This window comes from Diadema setosum, chromosome 4, assembly GCF_964275005.1.
Source record: "Diadema setosum chromosome 4, eeDiaSeto1, whole genome shotgun sequence".
In the NCBI taxonomy this organism is placed as follows: domain Eukaryota; kingdom Metazoa; phylum Echinodermata; class Echinoidea; order Diadematoida; family Diadematidae; genus Diadema; species Diadema setosum.
In genome coordinates this window covers 8,879,187-8,898,546 of record NC_092688.1, presented here as the reverse complement: position 1 = coordinate 8,898,546, position 19,360 = coordinate 8,879,187, and the positions used below count along the sequence as shown (strand labels likewise).

The 19,360-nt window shown below is 38.7% G+C and overlaps 1 protein-coding gene across 1 annotated transcript in view; it reads right to left on the bottom strand.

Annotated features, from left to right (window-relative positions):
* The window catches only part of LOC140227544 (ARF GTPase-activating protein GIT2-like), a 101,246-nt gene that overhangs the window by 6,097 nt on the left and 75,789 nt on the right, over nucleotides 1–19,360 (bottom strand). Inside the window, exons 13-15 of the mRNA XM_072307949.1 lie at nucleotides 11,572–11,724; nucleotides 1,806–2,150; nucleotides 1,032–1,120 (exon numbers count right to left, since the gene is read on the bottom strand). Of these exons, the coding sequence (XP_072164050.1) occupies nucleotides 1,032–1,120; nucleotides 1,806–2,150; nucleotides 11,572–11,724 (587 nt within the window). The remainder of the gene's footprint in view (nucleotides 1–1,031; nucleotides 1,121–1,805; nucleotides 2,151–11,571; nucleotides 11,725–19,360) is intronic.

Sequence of the window (19,360 nt, the reverse complement as noted above, 5' to 3'; positions counted from 1 at the left end):
TTCACATGGGTTCTCATTGCTGTGTAAACGACAGTGACACAGGATTTCACCAACATAATGTCAAGGTTCATTTCATGCATTACCAGCAGATAACAAGAAATACATTTGTACAGTACTACTAAAGTCTATGAATTTAGCACCATACAGGTTCTCAACTGATGCCACTTACTCTTAATCTATTTACCCATCCAGTTCATTAAAACAGATTATGCCACAGGAAAGACAGCAGGGAATATTTGTATTCTCTGGATGTATATCAGATGATTTTACCAGGCACTGAAAGTGATTTTGGATAGTGCAGAAGATACACAAAAGTAATAAGGTCACATACAATACAGAAAGATGACAAAGAAGATACATACAATAAACATCAAGCAAACAAATATGAATCACATGAAAGAGGTTTATCCTTTGAAACAGAATTAGATTCTCTGTTCTGTTACTTTTAAAGGGAACGTAAACTCCAAGAACAATGTGGATTGAGTGAAAGCAGTAATATTGGTAGAACACATCAGTGAAAGTTTGTGGAAAATCGGGTAATCGATGCAAAAGTTATGAATTTTTAAAGTTTTGGTGTTGGAACTGCTGGGAAAGGAGACTACTAGAGGTTATGACGTATGAGTGGACTACAATATAACGAAAATATAAAGGGAAATCAGTAAAAATTCATTTTTCAAGAAAATTATACATTCCCTCAACTTGATACTGACATATGTGAGGGGTAGCACTTATTCCCCCTGCTTTCTGAAAGTGGTTACTCAAGACGTCTTTCGGTAGAAAAAGGAATTTTTGTGAAATTCCTTTTATATTTTCTTTATATTGTTGTCCTCTAATATGTCATAACCTCTAGTAGTCTCCTCATCCAGCGGTTCCAACACCAAAACGTTAAAAATTCATAACTTTTGCATCGATAGTCCGATTTTTCTCGAATTTTCACTGATGTGTTCTACTAATGCTAATACTTTTACTCAATCCACATTGCTCTTTGGGTTTGCCTTCCCTTTAAGAAGAGTGTATCCTGCTCAGCTCACCTTTCATCTTCTGGTTGCGGCTGGGCATTGTCGTACTCACTGCCCGCCTCACTGACCGGTCTGTCGCTGTTCTCTTCAGCCACGGAAGCCTGGAGTGGACACAGACATACAAGGTATTCTACAGTATTAAACTCCAGGTCAGCCATCTTGGTTCAAGCTTTGGCAATCACCACTTTTGACTATCCTCGACAGCGATGTTGGCAAAAAACTGACCGTACTATCGGTGCAGAGCGGGAAAAGTTGTGATTCCATTCGCATTTCTGCAGTAACGAGTATTTTTCCCACCACAGATCCGTCACCACTGTCAACAAGGGATACCATTCGAATTGACCCGCACAGCAAATGACATTTAGCCAAGATGTGAGTTGAATGATACCCAAAAACATTATTATACAAAAATCAATTGCCTCAGTCTCGTATTTTAAGATCTCACTTCCAATCTTTTGTCTCCTTTGATTTACACATTCATCATTATATTCCATAACTTTCATTTTCTTTGAATTTCTGAAGGAAAGGATACATATATATGTATTACAAAACTTAGACCACATTGACACAGCCAAAAATTCACTGACTAGTAATAGCAATGGAGCTTTAATAGGAGAAAACATCGGGTAATAACTGCTTCCATTACACTACATCTGTCACTGCAATTTATTGATTGCTCTGTAAATACACCCCCACAGAGAAATATCCAATAAGAAGAAATGATGCCCTATTCAAGTGGAAATAAAGTAAGGTGAATCATCTCCATGGAAACCAGCATCAGCTTACCATCTCCTCCGGTCCATCATCCTTAATGGTCTCTAGGCCCTTGGGAGCAGCCAGTTTCTGGGCCTTTGCCATGTCCTTGGTGTCTGCACTCTCCCCACTGGAAGCACTCTTGGCAGGGGGCATCGGCTTCGCATTTGAACCAACCGGTCTCCATACTGCGTAGGGCTTCTGAGATGCCCGCGGCTCGATCATGGACTTTGGGCGTCGGCTGGGGGGAGCTGGCTTGGGGCCCGGCTTTGACGTTGGCGGGAGTGACTCCAGATCCTTGGGCTTGGGCCGAAGGGGTATGTCCTTGCCCCTCTGGAGAGCCAGAAGCTTGGCATTCTCCTCCTTGAGTTTGTCCACCTGATGACAGACAGGCAAAGGAAGCTTTATGGGTCAACTCATTACTCCAAGATATTACAATATTCAATGAAATTAGAACTGTTCCACTTGGCATACCTGATCCCCACAAAGCAACAGATGGTGGTCAAAGCATTTATAAAATCAGTTTCATAATTATTGATGTCATGTCAGTTTCTTTCAGAGGGATCAATTACTCAATTATATCTACCACAACATACAATATGATTAATCTGAGCTCAAACATTTCTTTCTCATTCCTGTAAGAATTTTCACTTGAAATTATCTGGCAGCTGTGAAGGTATTTAAAACTTATATACATACAGTGTATACACTTAAACTCGCATAAGTCGATCTTCTCGGGACTGAGCAAAACACATCGACTTAGGCAATTTTCGACTTGTGTGTAAGTCGAAGAAAATTCCGACTTACAGTTACACCACATGTACATATGTATAATGTACATGTATGTTGTCTACTCTGGAGCCGAGAGCTGGAGCGGTGTGCCCAATAGTTGCCCTTCAGCAAGACACTTTATCCACATTGATGCAGGCCAGGGCTCCACATAAACTTTTATTTTGGTGGCCCAAAAAAAAAAAAAAAAGCAAGCAAAACTAAATCGGTCCTACTAGCCTATACATAGAAAAATAAATATTAAGTATTACTGAAGTGATACAGGACGGTACCCACATCTAAAATAAATAAATAGAAAATTTAATCATCTTATACCGTTATTCTGAGTTCTAAGATTTAGCAAATAGGCTTATAGATTATTATAACAGTTGATGCCTATTTAGGTGGTCAAAGTTTATGTTTGAAATGAGAAAGTGGGAGCATTTGCAGACATTTGTAAACATCCGACATTTGTTTTAGCATTGTAAAGAGCCGAAAGTTACCGTTATTTATTTCTGATTGTAAAAGCAATCATCCACCATTTACAAGTATTTTAACACCTTCCGGAGCCGAATGTTACCGTTAATCATTTTCAAATGTAAAAACAAGCAACCGACATTCATTCTAGGATCTTACAGAGCTGAATATCATCCTTAATCATTTCCGAACGTGGAAGCAAACATCCGCTTTTTATTTTATCATTTAACTGATCCGATTGATACCGTTAATCATTTCCAAATGTAAAAGAAACAATCTGTCACTTATTTTAGGATCGTACGGAGCAGAATATTACCGTTATTCGATCTCCAAATTCAAAAGCAAACACCCGACATTTATTTTATGATCGAAAGGAGCCGAATGTTACTGCTGTCCACTTCCAAAAGTGAAATTAATCATCTGACAATTATTTCAGCATCGTAAGGAGCCGAATGTTATACTGTTTTTCATATTCGAACGTCAAGGCAGACATCCGACATTTACTTTACCATCAAACGCGGCTGAATGTTATTGTTATTCATTTTGAAATGTTAAATAGCAAATGTCTGATATTCATTTTAGCATCTTGATTATGGAGCAGAATGTTACTGCTATTCACTTCCGAACGTAAAAGCAATCATCTGACATTCATTTTGGCATCTCCCGGAGCCGAATGTTACATGCTATTTACTTTCGAACGTACAGAAGCGAACATTCGGCATTTATTTCATCATCGTACGGAGTTGAATATTATTGTTATTCATTTTAGAACGTCAAAGGGATCATTCGACATATATTTTTAGCATCTTCCGGAGCTGAATGTTATTGCTATTTACTTTTGAACATAAAAGCGAACATCCTACATTTATCTCATCGTCGTACGAAGTTGATTATTATTGTTATTCATTTCCGAACGTCAAAGGGATAATTCGAAATTTACTTTAGCATCTTCCGGAGCTGAATGTTATTGTTATTTACTTTCGAACGTAAAAGTAAACATCTGGCATTCATTTTATCATCGTACGAAGTTGATTATTATTGCCATTCATTTCCGAACGTCAAAGGGATAATTCGACATTTACTTTAGCATCTTCCGGAGATGAATGTTATTGTTATTTACTTTCGAACGTAAAAGTAAACGTCCGGCATTTATTTTAGCATCGTATGGAGTTGAATATCATTATTATTCATATCCCAACGTCAAAGCAAACATTCGACCTTTATTTCAGCATCTTCCGGAGCCGTATTTTATCCTTATTCATTTCCGAACGCAAAATCAAATATCTGACATAAATTTCAGCACCGTATACACGGAACTGAATCTTACCATTATCAATTTCCAAAAGTATAAGCAAACATCCGACATTTATTTTAGTATTATACGGAGTCGAATATTACCGTTATTAATTTCCAAAATTAAGAGCAAACATCTGACATTTATTCTAGCATCTTATGGAGCCGATTGTTACCGCTGTTCATTTCCAAAACTGAAGGCAAACATCCGGCTTTTTTGGTGGCCCGGCAGTGCGTTTTTGGTGACCCCGGTCGCAAATTAACCATTCGCGAAATCGTGATTCGATTCGCGAAAAGATTCCGCTAAATATAAGGCATAGATCGCTACACTCGGCAAGGGCTATGTCGTCTCTAGGTCTCGTTACAAAACCAAAATCTCGCGAGAATTCTTGCGTTTATACCTATTGTTAATGTTAACGAAACATCGTTAATTTGCGCTAGGGATCGTTACTCATCATTACTACAAACGTTAATTTTCCCGATCGTTAGTTTGCTTTACTAACGATTCAGGTGATACCGCTTGCATTAATGAAACGTTAATGTTTATTAACGCAAAGTTTCTTTTGGTATATACTGAATGTAAACAAAAACTGGCATCTCGTGATTTTGACAGTGATTTATTACACTATAAAATCTTATTCGACTTAGGCACAGTGAATTCAACGGTTTTTCCGTGAAAGTCTTCTTGGAATTTCAACGACTTAGGCGAGTATTCGACTTAAAAAATTCGACTTGTGAGTGAATTAATACACGCAAGTCAATGGGAAAAAATCAGGACTTTTTAAAATCATCGACTTGCGCGATTATTCGACATATGTGACGTCGACTTAGGCGAGTTTAACTGTATGTCTATATGTGGGAGTATGTATATGCCCAAAAGAAATGGATAGATGTTATTTAATGCCTGTTGGGATATGAGTGTCACAGAGTGTGTGTATCTATCTCTCTCTATCTCTCTTATATGCAGCATTCATTCACTACATAGTGGAGTGATGTGAAAGATGAAGGCAATGACGTACATACTGTAAAAAGGGGTTACATCATAAACATCATATATCCTGCCAATAGCTTAAAAATGAAGGTCACGCCTTGTAAACACAGAGCATATTCTTTATCAATTTAAGTCCAGGCAGCAAGGGGGGTGGGGGGGGTCTCGGGAGTCTTACACAAAAATAGGCTCATTGTAGCTAAGTATAACAAAATAACCAAGCCATGGTCAAAACATTTAAAATATAACACTTTTCTTATCCATAATACTTCGGTAGATCCTAAATAAGAAATACATTTTGGCTCAGTATCAAGTGGTTACATATTGTATATCACCATATTCATACAAATAGCAGATTAATTAATCAAAATTACATTGAAAAAGGCTGAAATTTGATTTGAACTGAATGATAACTAAGTGAGAGAAATAAGGGATCTTAAATGAATTAATAAGATATCTTTTTTTTTTAATTTCTTATACATATACACAAAGAAAACAAAACAGTAAACACAAAACCAAGCACAGACACTCCCACACACAACTGAATAGAGTCTTAACCTCATCTTGCTCAAATTAAATTTCCCTTCTAAAACTTAGACTCTAGTTTCCTTTTTTTTTTCTATAACCTACAAAGGACATGCAATACACACCAATGAATCAAAATTTAACCCATTGAGGACGGGCTGATTTTGCTACCTGTACAACAAACATTTCCTATAGACACTTGCCCGAGTATACTCGGGACTCGTCCTCAACAGGTTAAGGGGGAAAACGGGAAACATAAAGAGGAGGAAAAAGAACTAAACAAACAAGAAATGACATGTCTAGTAATAGAGAGTGGTTGGGTGCCCAGGTCAGACCCCTGGATACCCCTTGGTATCCCTAAACTTGTCATCCTCAACTCCAGTTGAACACGTCTCCGGGATCTAATCCCCCGTTTTGGTTCACGGGAAGAAGACAGGGTGTGTGACACTGGCTGAATCATGTCAAAGCCTGCCCGTAGGTATGCACATTGGCATGGTGGTTCGTTGGACAGTATGTCTGATCCAGACATGCAATGTACGGCAAGGTTCAGGATTCAAGTTTCGGAAGGACCCCATGTATGTGCGAGGAAAATGCCATGCATGCATAAAGTTTTCTACATCCCCTTAAAAACAAACAATAAACAAACAGAGAAATGATTGTCTGTTATACATACAACATTAATTCATGTCGCACTTTATATGCATTGTGTTATATCAACTGCCATCCTTTCCCCATGGAGTACTGTATCAATCTCCTGAATCGAACTACAGGGAATAATTTTCCTTCTCAAAATTGAATACAGTTGTCGATGGACATACATTTTCAACAAAATGGTATACAAGTCTATGTAATGACACTGCTATGCAAATTACATTTTGTATAGCAGTCATACCAAAATGCATAGCAACTTGCTATGCGATACCGGGAAAATTATTTCCTGAACTACCAAAGAATTTTTTGAATTACACAATTCTATTAATCTCTATGGCTTCACAGGCGTGTTCATGTGGAAACATAACATCGTCACACCCAAGTGGTTTTGTCTCACAAAAATTAAAGTCTACAGGTAGGAAGGAGTAAAGACTCTGATGTAAGGGCTATACAATAAAAAAAAAGGAGTTCCATGGACGGTACAGCCACAACCCAAACATGTCAAAGAGTTTCCCCCTATTCTCTTGTAGTGAACCGGAAAAAGACCTGGTAATTGGTCTGGAGGACATACACACACTCTAAGCAGGTGCACAATAGGCCTACATGTACCTCCTGGTATCCCCTGAGTGGCAGGATGACCCCGATGGAAAACGGCGTCAAGCAGGTGAACATAATACCATGCACAATGGGATAAGATAACACGAAATTCCTCTTAACTGACTCAAACTATAACCAGCATTATGTTCTCGGTCTACATTCTCCTCTACAATGATGTTCCCCTTTCACTGCCAGAACCAAGTCGATTTTGTATCTAAAGTCTTTAAAGGAGTTTAGAGAATCAGGGTGCGATTGTGTTATAAACATTCACACACATTCATGCATACACAAACATCTCATCAGCACCAAGGACACTGACAAAGGAGGGGTGACGAGATAATTGCTGCCATGTTTCATCTAATCATGTGGTGTTTTGGGCTTGGCCTTCCCAAAGAGTTCCAAAAAGATGTTGCCCAAAGGTATAAAGATTGCACTGAAGTCAAACGGCAGGTATATACAGAGTGGTATGCCTTGGCCAGCACGTATTCCACGAAAACCCCCCCCACAAAACCATTAACCTGGCTGATTTTGCTACAACATGCATTTCCCATAATAGACACTTGCCCGAGTATACTCGAGGCTCGTCCTCAAAGGGTTAAGGAACAAAGAGTAATGATCGCCAATGTGACTTCGTAAACTAAAGGAATGAGAGCAAACTTGTGTGGGCCATGCCATCACCACAGCGAATAGGGAGTGTCATATGCTGGGTTGAAAAACTTTGCGATACTCGGGCGGTTTAGACCTCCCCAAAGCTTGTCCCTGCGCATTCCTGTCTCGTTACGCACCGTGGTTTGGAGTGACAGCCTCTGGCCTGGTACAGGAACAGGTTCATCAAAATGTTATTTCTTGTCTAAACCCCAAAACTGACATGAGTCAGTCCTATAAAGGCCTGCCCTCAATGTTTGATGTCTTCGGGGTCTCCTTCCATCATGGTAGAAGGATCTGTGAGTCGCATCCACTGCCCTCCCCCCCCCCCCCCAAAAAAAAGAAGAAGAAATAAATGAATAAATAAATAAAAAGATAAGATAGATATATGAATAAATAAATAAATAAATAAATAAATAAATAAATAAACAAATAAGTAAATAAATGAATAAATGAATAAATAAATAAATAAATAAATAATGATAAATTAATAAATCAATCAATCAAGTGGAGGGAAAAAAGAAATTGGGAACTTGAACCTGCACTGCTGATTCTGAGACAAGTGGCAGAAATGTAATCTTTGTGTAAAAAAAAAAAATCAAAAACAAAACAAAACACCCCAAAGGCAAACAAACAAACAAAATCTTGTATTCAAGGAAGGTAACATGACAGTAGCATGAGGGCAGCTAAAAAAAAGGAAGTGAAAATATGTCGGTCAATCAGGCTGTTTTCCTCTCATTAAAAAGTCATCCATACCACATTGGAGTGGCACTTCATGGACTACGTACTGCTAGGCTGAATTACAGTAGTACATGAATTGCCATAATGCTGTCCTGTGATGTAAATTTCTGTTTTTTTTTTTTCCTGTGCCTTATCTCAGCTTTGTTCAACAGCCTTTTGGTGAAATATTCTTTTCATGTTTCAATGGTTTCCCGCTGGACTCCCAAATTTCCACTGACATAGTACAAGACTCGTCAGGTTCTATTGACAGTGGGTTAGTAATGGTAAATACAAATGTAACTCTGAATGTTAACAATACATTTTATCCATTCTTGTCATTGTCTTGTCAAGATACAGATAATGATGACTTGTGTGGACATAGGTGTTATCTCAAGCATGGTGTCCAATTCAACATTCTCTGCAGAAATCTCTCTAACTGTTTTATGGTATGATGGTGCTCATTTAATTGTTTTCTAAACTGTTCTTCTGTTTAGATGAAGCTGCCCCTTTAACCCGTTGAGGACGAGTCCCAAGTATACTCGGGCAGGGGTCTATGGGAAATACGTGTTGTAGCAAAATCAGTCCGTCCTCAACGGGTTAATAAGTGGTGACCTGAATTAACTCATGCAAACTGTCTACCATCCCCCCCTCCACACACACACACACACACACACACACACACACATACACACACACACACACACATACAAATACAAACATATACACACAGTCATTGAAAAAGAGTGCATGTGAGCAATGTGAGCAAGGTTGAGTGTCTGGCTTATACCAGAATGAACCACCGTGTGAGTGTGAGGCATTGGTTTTACCACCAACAGGATGCCGCACTATCATGTAGTCCAACAAGCCCCAGGGATCCCAGTGGCAAGTATCAAATTTTAGGATGGTGCATTATCAGTCTCCTGTCTGGGATGCGTTAGCAAAAGGCATTTACGGTGAGGAAAATGAAATATCAATAATTGTTAGTTCAAATTTAAACATCACTTCGAGACATAAATGTGGGACAGCAATAGTGTGTCAAGATACAATGTACGGCCTGGTTAAAGGGTTTGTATAGTTTTGGTAGAGACCTGGCTTTGGGTTTCCAACATTTTTCGTGAGATAATGAAAACCCCTGATGGAATATGAAAGAACAATACATGTAATTCCAAGAGGAATTCAAAGTTTATTTGATGAAAATTGGTTTTGAAATGGCTGAGATACCCAAAACATTCAATACTAATAAAAGGTTGGACCCTACTTTTATTAGGATCTCTTTGTTTTACTTTGTTTTGGATATCTCATGTAGCCATTTCAAAACCGATTTTCATCAAATAAACTTTGAATTCCCCCTTGGAATGGTTCGCTCTGTAACATTTCATACGTGGTTTCTCAGTATCTTGCAAAAAGTTAAAAGCCCAATCTTCATCCCCACCAACACTATACCAGCCCTTTAACCCTCTGCTTGCAGCATCAATTTCCAGTTCATAGGTTTGTGTGTGAAGTTTGTGCACATTTGTCTCATGGGGACATAAAGGGTTAAAGGCATAGTTTACAATTTGCAGATGAAACAAAAACCCAGCATTAGTGCTTTAAACTAGTTCTAAAATGCGAGCTAGGGACAGAAACAACCACTGTAAAAAAACTGAATCCGTATAATTGAGGTTTAGTATTGTTAAATACACAAAATGTGAACAATAGTTATAATAAGAATACTTCCAGATTAAACCGTCTACAGTTACAGTTTATTGAGAAAAATACTGACATCTCCTTATATTTTAGACTTTATTGCAAAAATCTTATATGGTAGGTCGTTTTGTGATACAACAGACCTACACATATGCATCAAATGTGATATCTTGAACATTTTTTAAATCACTGTTCCCAATGGTAAACTGGACCTTTAAGCTATGCTGGAGTCTCTGATAATGTGGTGAAATTAACATGCAAAGGACTGTCACTCTTTTAACCCATTTAGGACGAGCTGATTTTGCTACAGCGCATGTTTCCCATAGACACCTGCGCGAGTACGCTCGGGACTGGTCTTCAACGGGTTAAGTGGGGCTCCCATCAAAGACATAGATACATGTAATTATCAGGCGAGTATGTTTTCTTTAGTAGACATCTGCTTGCTGCCCACTGTGACCAAGTAGAGGTCAACGTCATGTGAAATTTTGCTACCGGTGAGCGATGACGCTATCCCATCCAACTCCACCCCAGGCAGACAACAAAGGGAATTCGCCACTCCAGCATACGTCTTTGATACGCAGGTTGACTAATTCGGGGGGAACTAATTTTAATCATCCCCATGTCACTTTAGATTGCCAATATTCTTGACCACAAATCTGCGACCAAATTAATCTCCCTGGATTACGTCCCTCTTGCTATTATTAGTAATCAGACGGCGAGTACGAGTAATTTCTGCGGTTGAGGTATTCCCCGTGTTTGAAGACATTGGGAAGCGGTCTGCTGTCATACTCTGTGGTGAGAAGTGCTGTGACTATTTCTGCTCCATACATCATATTTTTTCGTTACCACACCCCATCTTAAACTGCACTCCATCTTACCTACTTTACAATCCCCCCCATAAAAAATGCACATCAAACCGAGAACAGAACACACATACCACAGTCAGCAGCTTGAGCACTATTACGCTGTAAATTGTGCAATCTGGTGCACACTTAATATAATATTTTGGCTTACTCTGATATAAGAAAAGGATTGTCAAAAAATGTGACTTTTTTGGTGATCAAAATCTCTGTTTTCCGATTGTTGGTTACGCAGTTACAAAGTTACCCATGACTTTATGACGCATGAATTAAATATGACGTGCCAATACATGTGACCATTTTCTCTCTTACATTTGAACAAAGTATGACTGTATGCAACCTTGCTGTATGTCAAGATTTCATCTTCATTGGGGCAAAAATACTCTTTCAACTAAAAACCCCTGTTAAAGAATAATTATTAATTATCTGCAAATTTCAACTTTAGCTTCTGAAATAAACAATGATTAGGAAACCCACTTGGCTTGCCATACTGAAGTTGTTCGTAAAGTTGTGCGTAACTTTACAGACAGCTTTATGAAACAGAGCCCAGGTACAAGGTCTGCCATTGGTCATGTGGCCAGAGACTCACCATAGACTGTAGCATGGCGACATCCTGATTCAGACGTTTGTTCATGTTGAGGAGGTGCTGGACGCGGCCCTCCGCATTGGACAGCTTCTGCTTCATCTCAAGGTACTCATCCAGTGAGACCGAGCCATCACACAGTTCTGATGAGCCGGCAGTCTGAGGAAATGATGAAAAAATAAAATACCATGCAGACTCTTAATAAAGGCACACATAAGAAAAAATAAAACAACGAAAATCAGAATGGGATATCAAGGGCAAAATGTTTGACAGGAGGTATCACTCAAGAAATATGATGGCAAAGTTTCAACTACCTGCAGACAAGACTGAAACTGAGCAGATTGAATAACCAAAATATCATAATGAAAATTTATCTCAAGCTCATTGCCCTACATATTCACAGCTGTGTTAGTATAGTCTTGGAGTATGCATGGGTCTGGGTAGTTTTTTTTTGCAGGTAAACTTATGGCTGATTCTCTGTGACCCACACCTCAAGTGTGAGAATCTGTATCCATTTTCAAAAATGGAACTTTGACAACAAATATGGAACAGCTCTCTAAAAACACTTTTAAACCTTTGCTAAAACAGCCATTGGGTACAATACACATTACATCAGAACTTATGAAGTTGATGCAATTTATGAATCAGAGGGAATAGTGGCAACTGAAGGAGGCAGATTACCCCCATTAAAGAATGACAACAAAATAACATCAACTACAAAAATAAAAAGAATCAATACTCCTGATCAAGGAAAGCCTGCCAGATGAATGACAAGATCATAACAACATAAATCATAACATAAATGCATCAATCTCACCCGTAGTTTAACATATTAATGTCATTGCAAACACATGACACCTGACTGTTGACATAGAGTAAAAAAATATCTTGCCCACTATGTATAAGCTGGATTCGTAGTAGGTGATAAGACTTAGAAAAAATAAAACAACTCCATCTTTATATTATTGTCTAATATCATACCATAAACTAATATCATGACACTATATAACATGCTATAAAATGAAATGAATACCAAACTGAAGAAAGAAAAGGGGAATAATGTCAATATTCCTGTGCTAAGTACCTATGAATTTAATGATGAATTGAAGTGATTTATGACTTGTTTTAATGTTGCTGCTAAGGTGCTCTTTTGGGCAGGGCACACACATTAGAGATTTAATCTGGAAATGGCAAATTTGCTCATGCCGCATTTCACAGAAAGACTTCGAACATCAAGCATAAAATGACAGTCTTGCTACCAAGGAAAGAATGGATGCTTCATCTTGTTAAGCAAGCAACCACGGCACCGTGAGCTTCAAGGATTCTTCTCACTGGACGACTAGGAGATGAAGATACTTTGCCTTTGGGCACAACTGCTACGGACAGGGGGACTTGAACCAGGGACCTCATGATTAGTGGTCCCTGAACTTTTCCATTGAGCCATGATAGCTCCTCATGAGGCAAAACTCTTAAGACATCCACTGCTTCTCACAAGCAATACTAAAACTGAGACTGTATGAGTCCGCAACCTAGCACATTGTATGGAGAACACTTTGCAGATTTTTGACAGGACTTTTGACAGTGACATTTTACACATTTGTAGTGGACTATTGAGTTACTGGAATAAAAGCCTTGAACCAAAAATCAAAATAAACCACATCCATATTTCAGAAAAATGCAATCTTAAAGACACGGGGCATTATTAAGCTGAAGTTTTGTTTTACTCTTTAATGCACAAATAATTTCAGTGTTGAAGCACAAATCAATCACTGTGATTTCAGTCATTGCCATACCTACAACAAACATTAAACTCACAACTGATGCAGATACTGTATCTCTGTGAAACCCGACTGTAACATGCACACTACCTTCTGATGAAAGATGTGTTTTAAAAGTGCCCGGGCCAGCATTGTGACGGATTTACAATCAATGACATTCACTTCACACTTTCGCTTATCCTCTGCAAATCTGACGAACGGAATCAATCAACAACACATTTGTAGAAGAGAAAATCTGAGCAGAATCCACATGGAATTTGTACGACGGAAACCAAAGATAACGGCTGACACATAGAGAGTTTTCGATCGCTCGTTGCACACTCTCACCAACGACTCTCTCACGCTGACGTCTATCGCAAGTGTCACCGCTACGTCTCAGAGACCCTCCGCAGACTTTGACAGTCTGCCATCGGCACGAAGAGTTTTTAATATGGGGGAGGTTTACAACTCTGGTGAAGGGGTACAAAAAAAAAAAAAGGGACAGAAGAAAAAATAGTAGGTAGAGGGGGATGGAAAGGGATGTTTACATACTGACTGGATAGGAAGGGCTACTGGTGGTTGGGGGGTGGGGGCAGTAAGGAGAACGGGAAGTAATTAATTTTCACCGAGCGCCAACGGCTCGAGTGGACAGTTTTTGTCACCTCGAGATACGGCCAGACTACAATGCGCACATACGTGAGAAAGGGAGAGGGGAATATTTATTAAAAAACAAAGAAAGCATGTTAGAGATTAAGGTACATCATTTGTTCTGTGGAAATCTGTCTGTCTGTCTTGGATGCCTGACTCGCCTTCTCTGTTTCTCTTTTTATCTGTATCTATCTATCTATCTATATATACATATATATACATATATATATATATATATATCTTGTATCTTTCTATTGATCTCTCTTTTTTTCCTCTATCTATTTACCTATCTATCAATCTATCTCAGTCTCCATTTACCTTTTTATTTATCTATTTATTCATTTATCAATCTATCTCTTCATTTATCTTTCCATTCATCTCTCTACGAACTCATCTATAACCTATAATCTGCCTGGTGTCTTCTGCCATTTTGAACAAACACGGCATGTATACACAGTCACATACAAAGAGATAATATACATAAGAGTACAAGCTATATTGACTTCTTTGATTTCAGCAAAGCATAGCACTGCTTCACAGTATATACGCAGAAAAAACTGCCCGTGGTAAATAAGTTGCATGTATGCTCCCTTTGTGCTATTTAAATCCATTGAGGACGAGCCCCAAGTATACTTGGGCAGGGGTATATGGGAAATGTGTGTTGCAGCAAAATCAGTCCATCCTCAATGGGTAATAAGCCAAGCATCCACATCAGGGAAGACCTCATTGACCACAAGAGCACAAAATAGGGGAGATGGTGACTAGGTCTGAAGTGAATACTTCAGACAGGTGGCCACTATTCAAAGGTTGAGAGCAATTTGCATATCCAAATATTTGCATGCTAGAAACAATCTTTATTCGCAACCTGCATTTTGCACACAGCCTGTAATCAGAGAGTAAACATTAAACCACTTGATGATGTAACACTTGCCAATGAATGAGCCATACTTTTTTCTTACATTTCATTCCATCATTCATATATAAATTTTCCCTTTTTTTCCCTCTCTCGTTGGTCATATGAAATACATAAAAGTTTTTGAAGATGGGGAAAGGTTGACTGATGGTGATCACTTCACAGTGCAAAGATATGATCTCCAAAAGTATCAACCAGCTGCCTGCAATAAAGAGGTGGCCATTATACACAGGATTTGAAGCAACAAGTGTCTTTTTGTTTCCACTGCTCTGAAAAGTTTTGATGCAATCTCTGCCAGCAGGTGGCTGTCACAGACGGGGGCATCCAGTGGAACAAGGTTTGGGAGTGTCAGGTGCCTCACGATGCCCCAAAAGACAATGAGTCCGGAGCAAACGCTATGTGACACACACCAATACCTGTCGTTAACTCACGCTAAGGACGTAAGGGGCGGGAAGCACTGCAAGGCCTCACAAATTTCACTCTCTCCCTCTCTTCTCCCCCTCCCCCCCCCCCCCCCCATGCCTCTTCTAAACCCATGTGATGCACACTCGCCAGGGCAAAATTCCCCCAAAATTGCTGTGATACAAATCGTTTTTCAAGGTTCCTCCAACAATGGATGCCTCCTGTGTTCTGCGTCACTTTCCAGATAATTTGACCAACTGCACGAGATAAAATCAAGCACTGCCCATAATGGGAGGAGCGTGAAAAGCAGTTTATATATCAATGGAAGAAAAACACAAATGCACACGAGGTCTGTAATTTGCCAGCTGCTCAACAACTGACGATGTGCGAAATGCTTGCAGTGTTCTGTTAAGAACCATGGCATATCAGATTAAATGCACCACTTTAAAGGACAAGTTCACCTTCATAAACATAAGGATTGAGAGAATGTAGCAATATTAGTAGAACACATCATTGAAAGTTTGAGGAAAATCAGACAATCCGTTCAAAAGTTATGAATTTTTGAAGTTTTTGTGCAGTAACCACTGGATGAGAAGACTACTGCAGTGTGTGAATAACTTAGATATCACATGCGTACAACAATATAAGAAAAATATAAAGAGAATTTCACAAAATTTCATCTTTTGAAAAAAGTACACATTCCCTCGACTCGTTACCGACAAATGTTATGGGTGATATTATTCCCCCTGCCTTTAGAAAGAGGTAAGTCAAGTGCTCTTTTATTATGCAAAAAAAGTGAAAATAAGTTGAATTTTCTTTACATTTTCTTTATACTGTTGTACGCATATGACTCAAGGCTGTAGTAGTCTCCTCATCCAGTGGTTCCAACACAAAAATTTTAAAAATTCATAACTTTTGCATCGATTGTCCAATTTTCCTCAAACTTTCACTGATGTGTTCTACTAATATTGTTGCATTCTCTCAATCCTTATGTTTATGAAGGTGAACTTGTCCTTTAAAGGTAAGCCAGACATGGTTGAAATTCCTGGAAAAATCGGCAGTAGAATACTGCAAAGCAAGAAATTTGTGTGGCATAAAATTTTCAATAATAGGAGCTGGTAGCCTTTTTCCTGGCATGAAATCATTGTGAATTGCACCTCGCATTCAAAGCACATACATTGTACATTACACATTATTGGTAGTGTAGCTACAAAAACTTTCTGGTCTTATAGCACTGTGTTAAATTGCTGCCTCTGAAACACAGTAAATCCCTAGAGATTTTAACAAGTATAGTATGCTCATTTCTCATACAAATATTAAGTTTTCACTCTCATGTCACAGTGTCAAGGATGTGAGATAGAAGATGGTGACAAACACTTATATCACCAGCGAACCATTGTGATGTAAGCCTGAATATTGAAGAGACTGGTTTCATTGCCTCATCGAAAATTCTTGAATCAGCCATTTCAGGTGTAGCCACTCTTTTCTGATATTCATTTAAATTTCTATGTGGCATTTTTTTTTTCTCAAGACATACCATATTTTTGTGGTACAAAATACAATTTGAAGTTTAAAGGACAAAGTTTAGCATGATGAATACATGCCAACATAATTGTCTGTATGATCTCAATGAGCTTTTCTTCTGTTTCACTTTTTTTTCATTAAAAAAAAATAATGATTTCCATAATAACAAAATGCACTGCTGTCTTGACTTTCACATAATTACTGTCATGCATTTGGGTGATGAAAACAGAAGTATCAAATAATTTCGCTGCAGAAGGGGCACACAAAGATTTATGCAGATCGGCTTTACTTTCCTCTCATTGCCGCCAAGCTTTGATCACTCACATCATCATTACACAGCAGAAACAACAGGTTTGGAGGGAACAATACCTCTGCAGCACGCACTGTGACTAAATATGGGCTAGGCAGGTTGGTTGATTACAGTTTTGCACTTTTCCAATTTGGCACGACCATGCGCATTGTCTTCAAAACAGCCTGCCCATGTGCCCAAACGGATTAGTTTATAAATGTACATGTAATCCTTCCATTTTTTTTTTCTCAAACTGTCCCCTTTAACTAACAGCCAATCTGCCCTTGTCTTTTGCACTCGGATGATATTAACCCATTAAGGACAGCTGATTTTGCTACAACATGCATTTCCCATAGACACCTGCCCAAGTATACTTGGGATTAGTCTCCAATGGGTTAAACACCAGAATCCTTGACATTCTTACGCAACAGGTTTGCCAGCCAGGGTAGCACCGCCCCCGACATGTGGTTCCAGTAATTGATTTGATTAATCGTCAGCCTCTCGAAGTGCAAGTGGGACTCCCTCTACCACTTGTGGTCTCCCCTTGACGTCAATGAGGGCGAGAACCCAGTACTGCGTTGGGGTGAGTCACTGAGTGACTAAACTGTGCTAAGACACCAGATACAATGCGTGGGACTATCACCTACCATCTCTTTTGTCTCCAAGTGCCGTCGTGGAGCAAAGTCTTCCCCCCTCATATCACTTCTCAAGAAGTGTCTTAGGGGAGAACTTGTGGTCTTAAAGAGTAAAGTATCGCGGGGCATCAAATGGGATAAACTATATAGCACCTAGCTGAACAATACTTGGGGGGGGGGGAAGTGTAACAGCAAAATTCTGGATGTCTCACAATTTAGGTTTTCACAACTCCTGACATCAATATCACATACTGGACAATTATATCATTTGAATTTTCACAGCTAGTAAAATAAAAGGTGGAAAGTTCCTGAATGAGAATATGTTTGCTTAGAATTTCAATGAGGATAATACATACAATTGTACAAAATCAAGTAAATAGTGGGAACGCGTCGCTCGCTTGTGTGTTTGATTTTTTATTTCATTTCAAATTATTTTAGAGCATCAACATGTAATTACTTGGAAGTGGTATCTTAGGCGGAGCTTCAAAACAAATAGTATTATCATATTATTTATTTCTATGTAAGGATGTTCCCATTTGTAAATTCCACTTTTTTGAGCTCCACTGTATCTGTCATCTGTGGTAATTACACATTTACAGTCCGGCATGGACATGTCTTGGTCAAAAAAGTCAAATTAACTCTGAGTGCCATGGTGCAAACTTCCTGACGGTATGCTATATCATTCCGAGATTATTGCAATACATATGAGCTTCTGGAAAGCAGTTGTGGCACACACAGAGTTAACAAAGGCTTCTGAGGTTCTCATCTTGAAGTGGTTCGAGAGCATTACATCCCCTAGGGGATCTCACTGGTTTGGCTCTCACACAAGGTTGAGGGAAGGTCTGCAGCTGAGTAGCTGGATCACAAACATCAAACATCATTTCTGTCAAAATTCTATTCAAGGGATCATATAGTTTTGGTTGAGACCAAACTTCAGATTTCTAACACATTTTGGTGAGATAATGAGACATCTTTTATGAAATATGAAAGAACATGAATTCCAAGAGGGATTCAATGTTTATTTGATGAAAATTGGTTTTGAAATGGCTGAGATATCCAAAAAAGAGCAATCCTAATAAAAGGTGGGACCCATCTTTTATTACGATTGCTTTGTTCTACTTTGTTTTTGGATGTCTCACCCATTCCAAAAATGATTTTCATCTCATAAACTTTGAATTCCTCATGGAATGCTATGCTCTGTATTACTTCCTCGGTGGTTTCTTGGCATTGTACTTAAATTGATGCAGATGTTCTTAAAAGTTAAGAGTCCAATCTTCATCTCCACCAATACTATACCATCCCTTTAAATCGAAGAGTGTGATTAGCTGAAGAAGAGTTAAGATAACGAAAGAAAAGTACTCTGAGAAAGAAGCAAGCAAACATTAAGTTTCTCATCACTGCATCAGGTTAGGTGGGTGCAGATAATTTGATCCAAGGTTACAAAGCAAATCTGGCAGCACTTGGCATTTTGGTGTTAATTAATATGATTTTGAACTTGGATGGGCGTGCACAGAAAAACAAAATGGGTAAACACCTTCCAGTTAATTTCTAATACCAATTTTGGTCTGTGTCCAAAAATTACATTAAAAAAAAAAATCCTTTTTATCTTTTTTTTTTTTTTGAACCA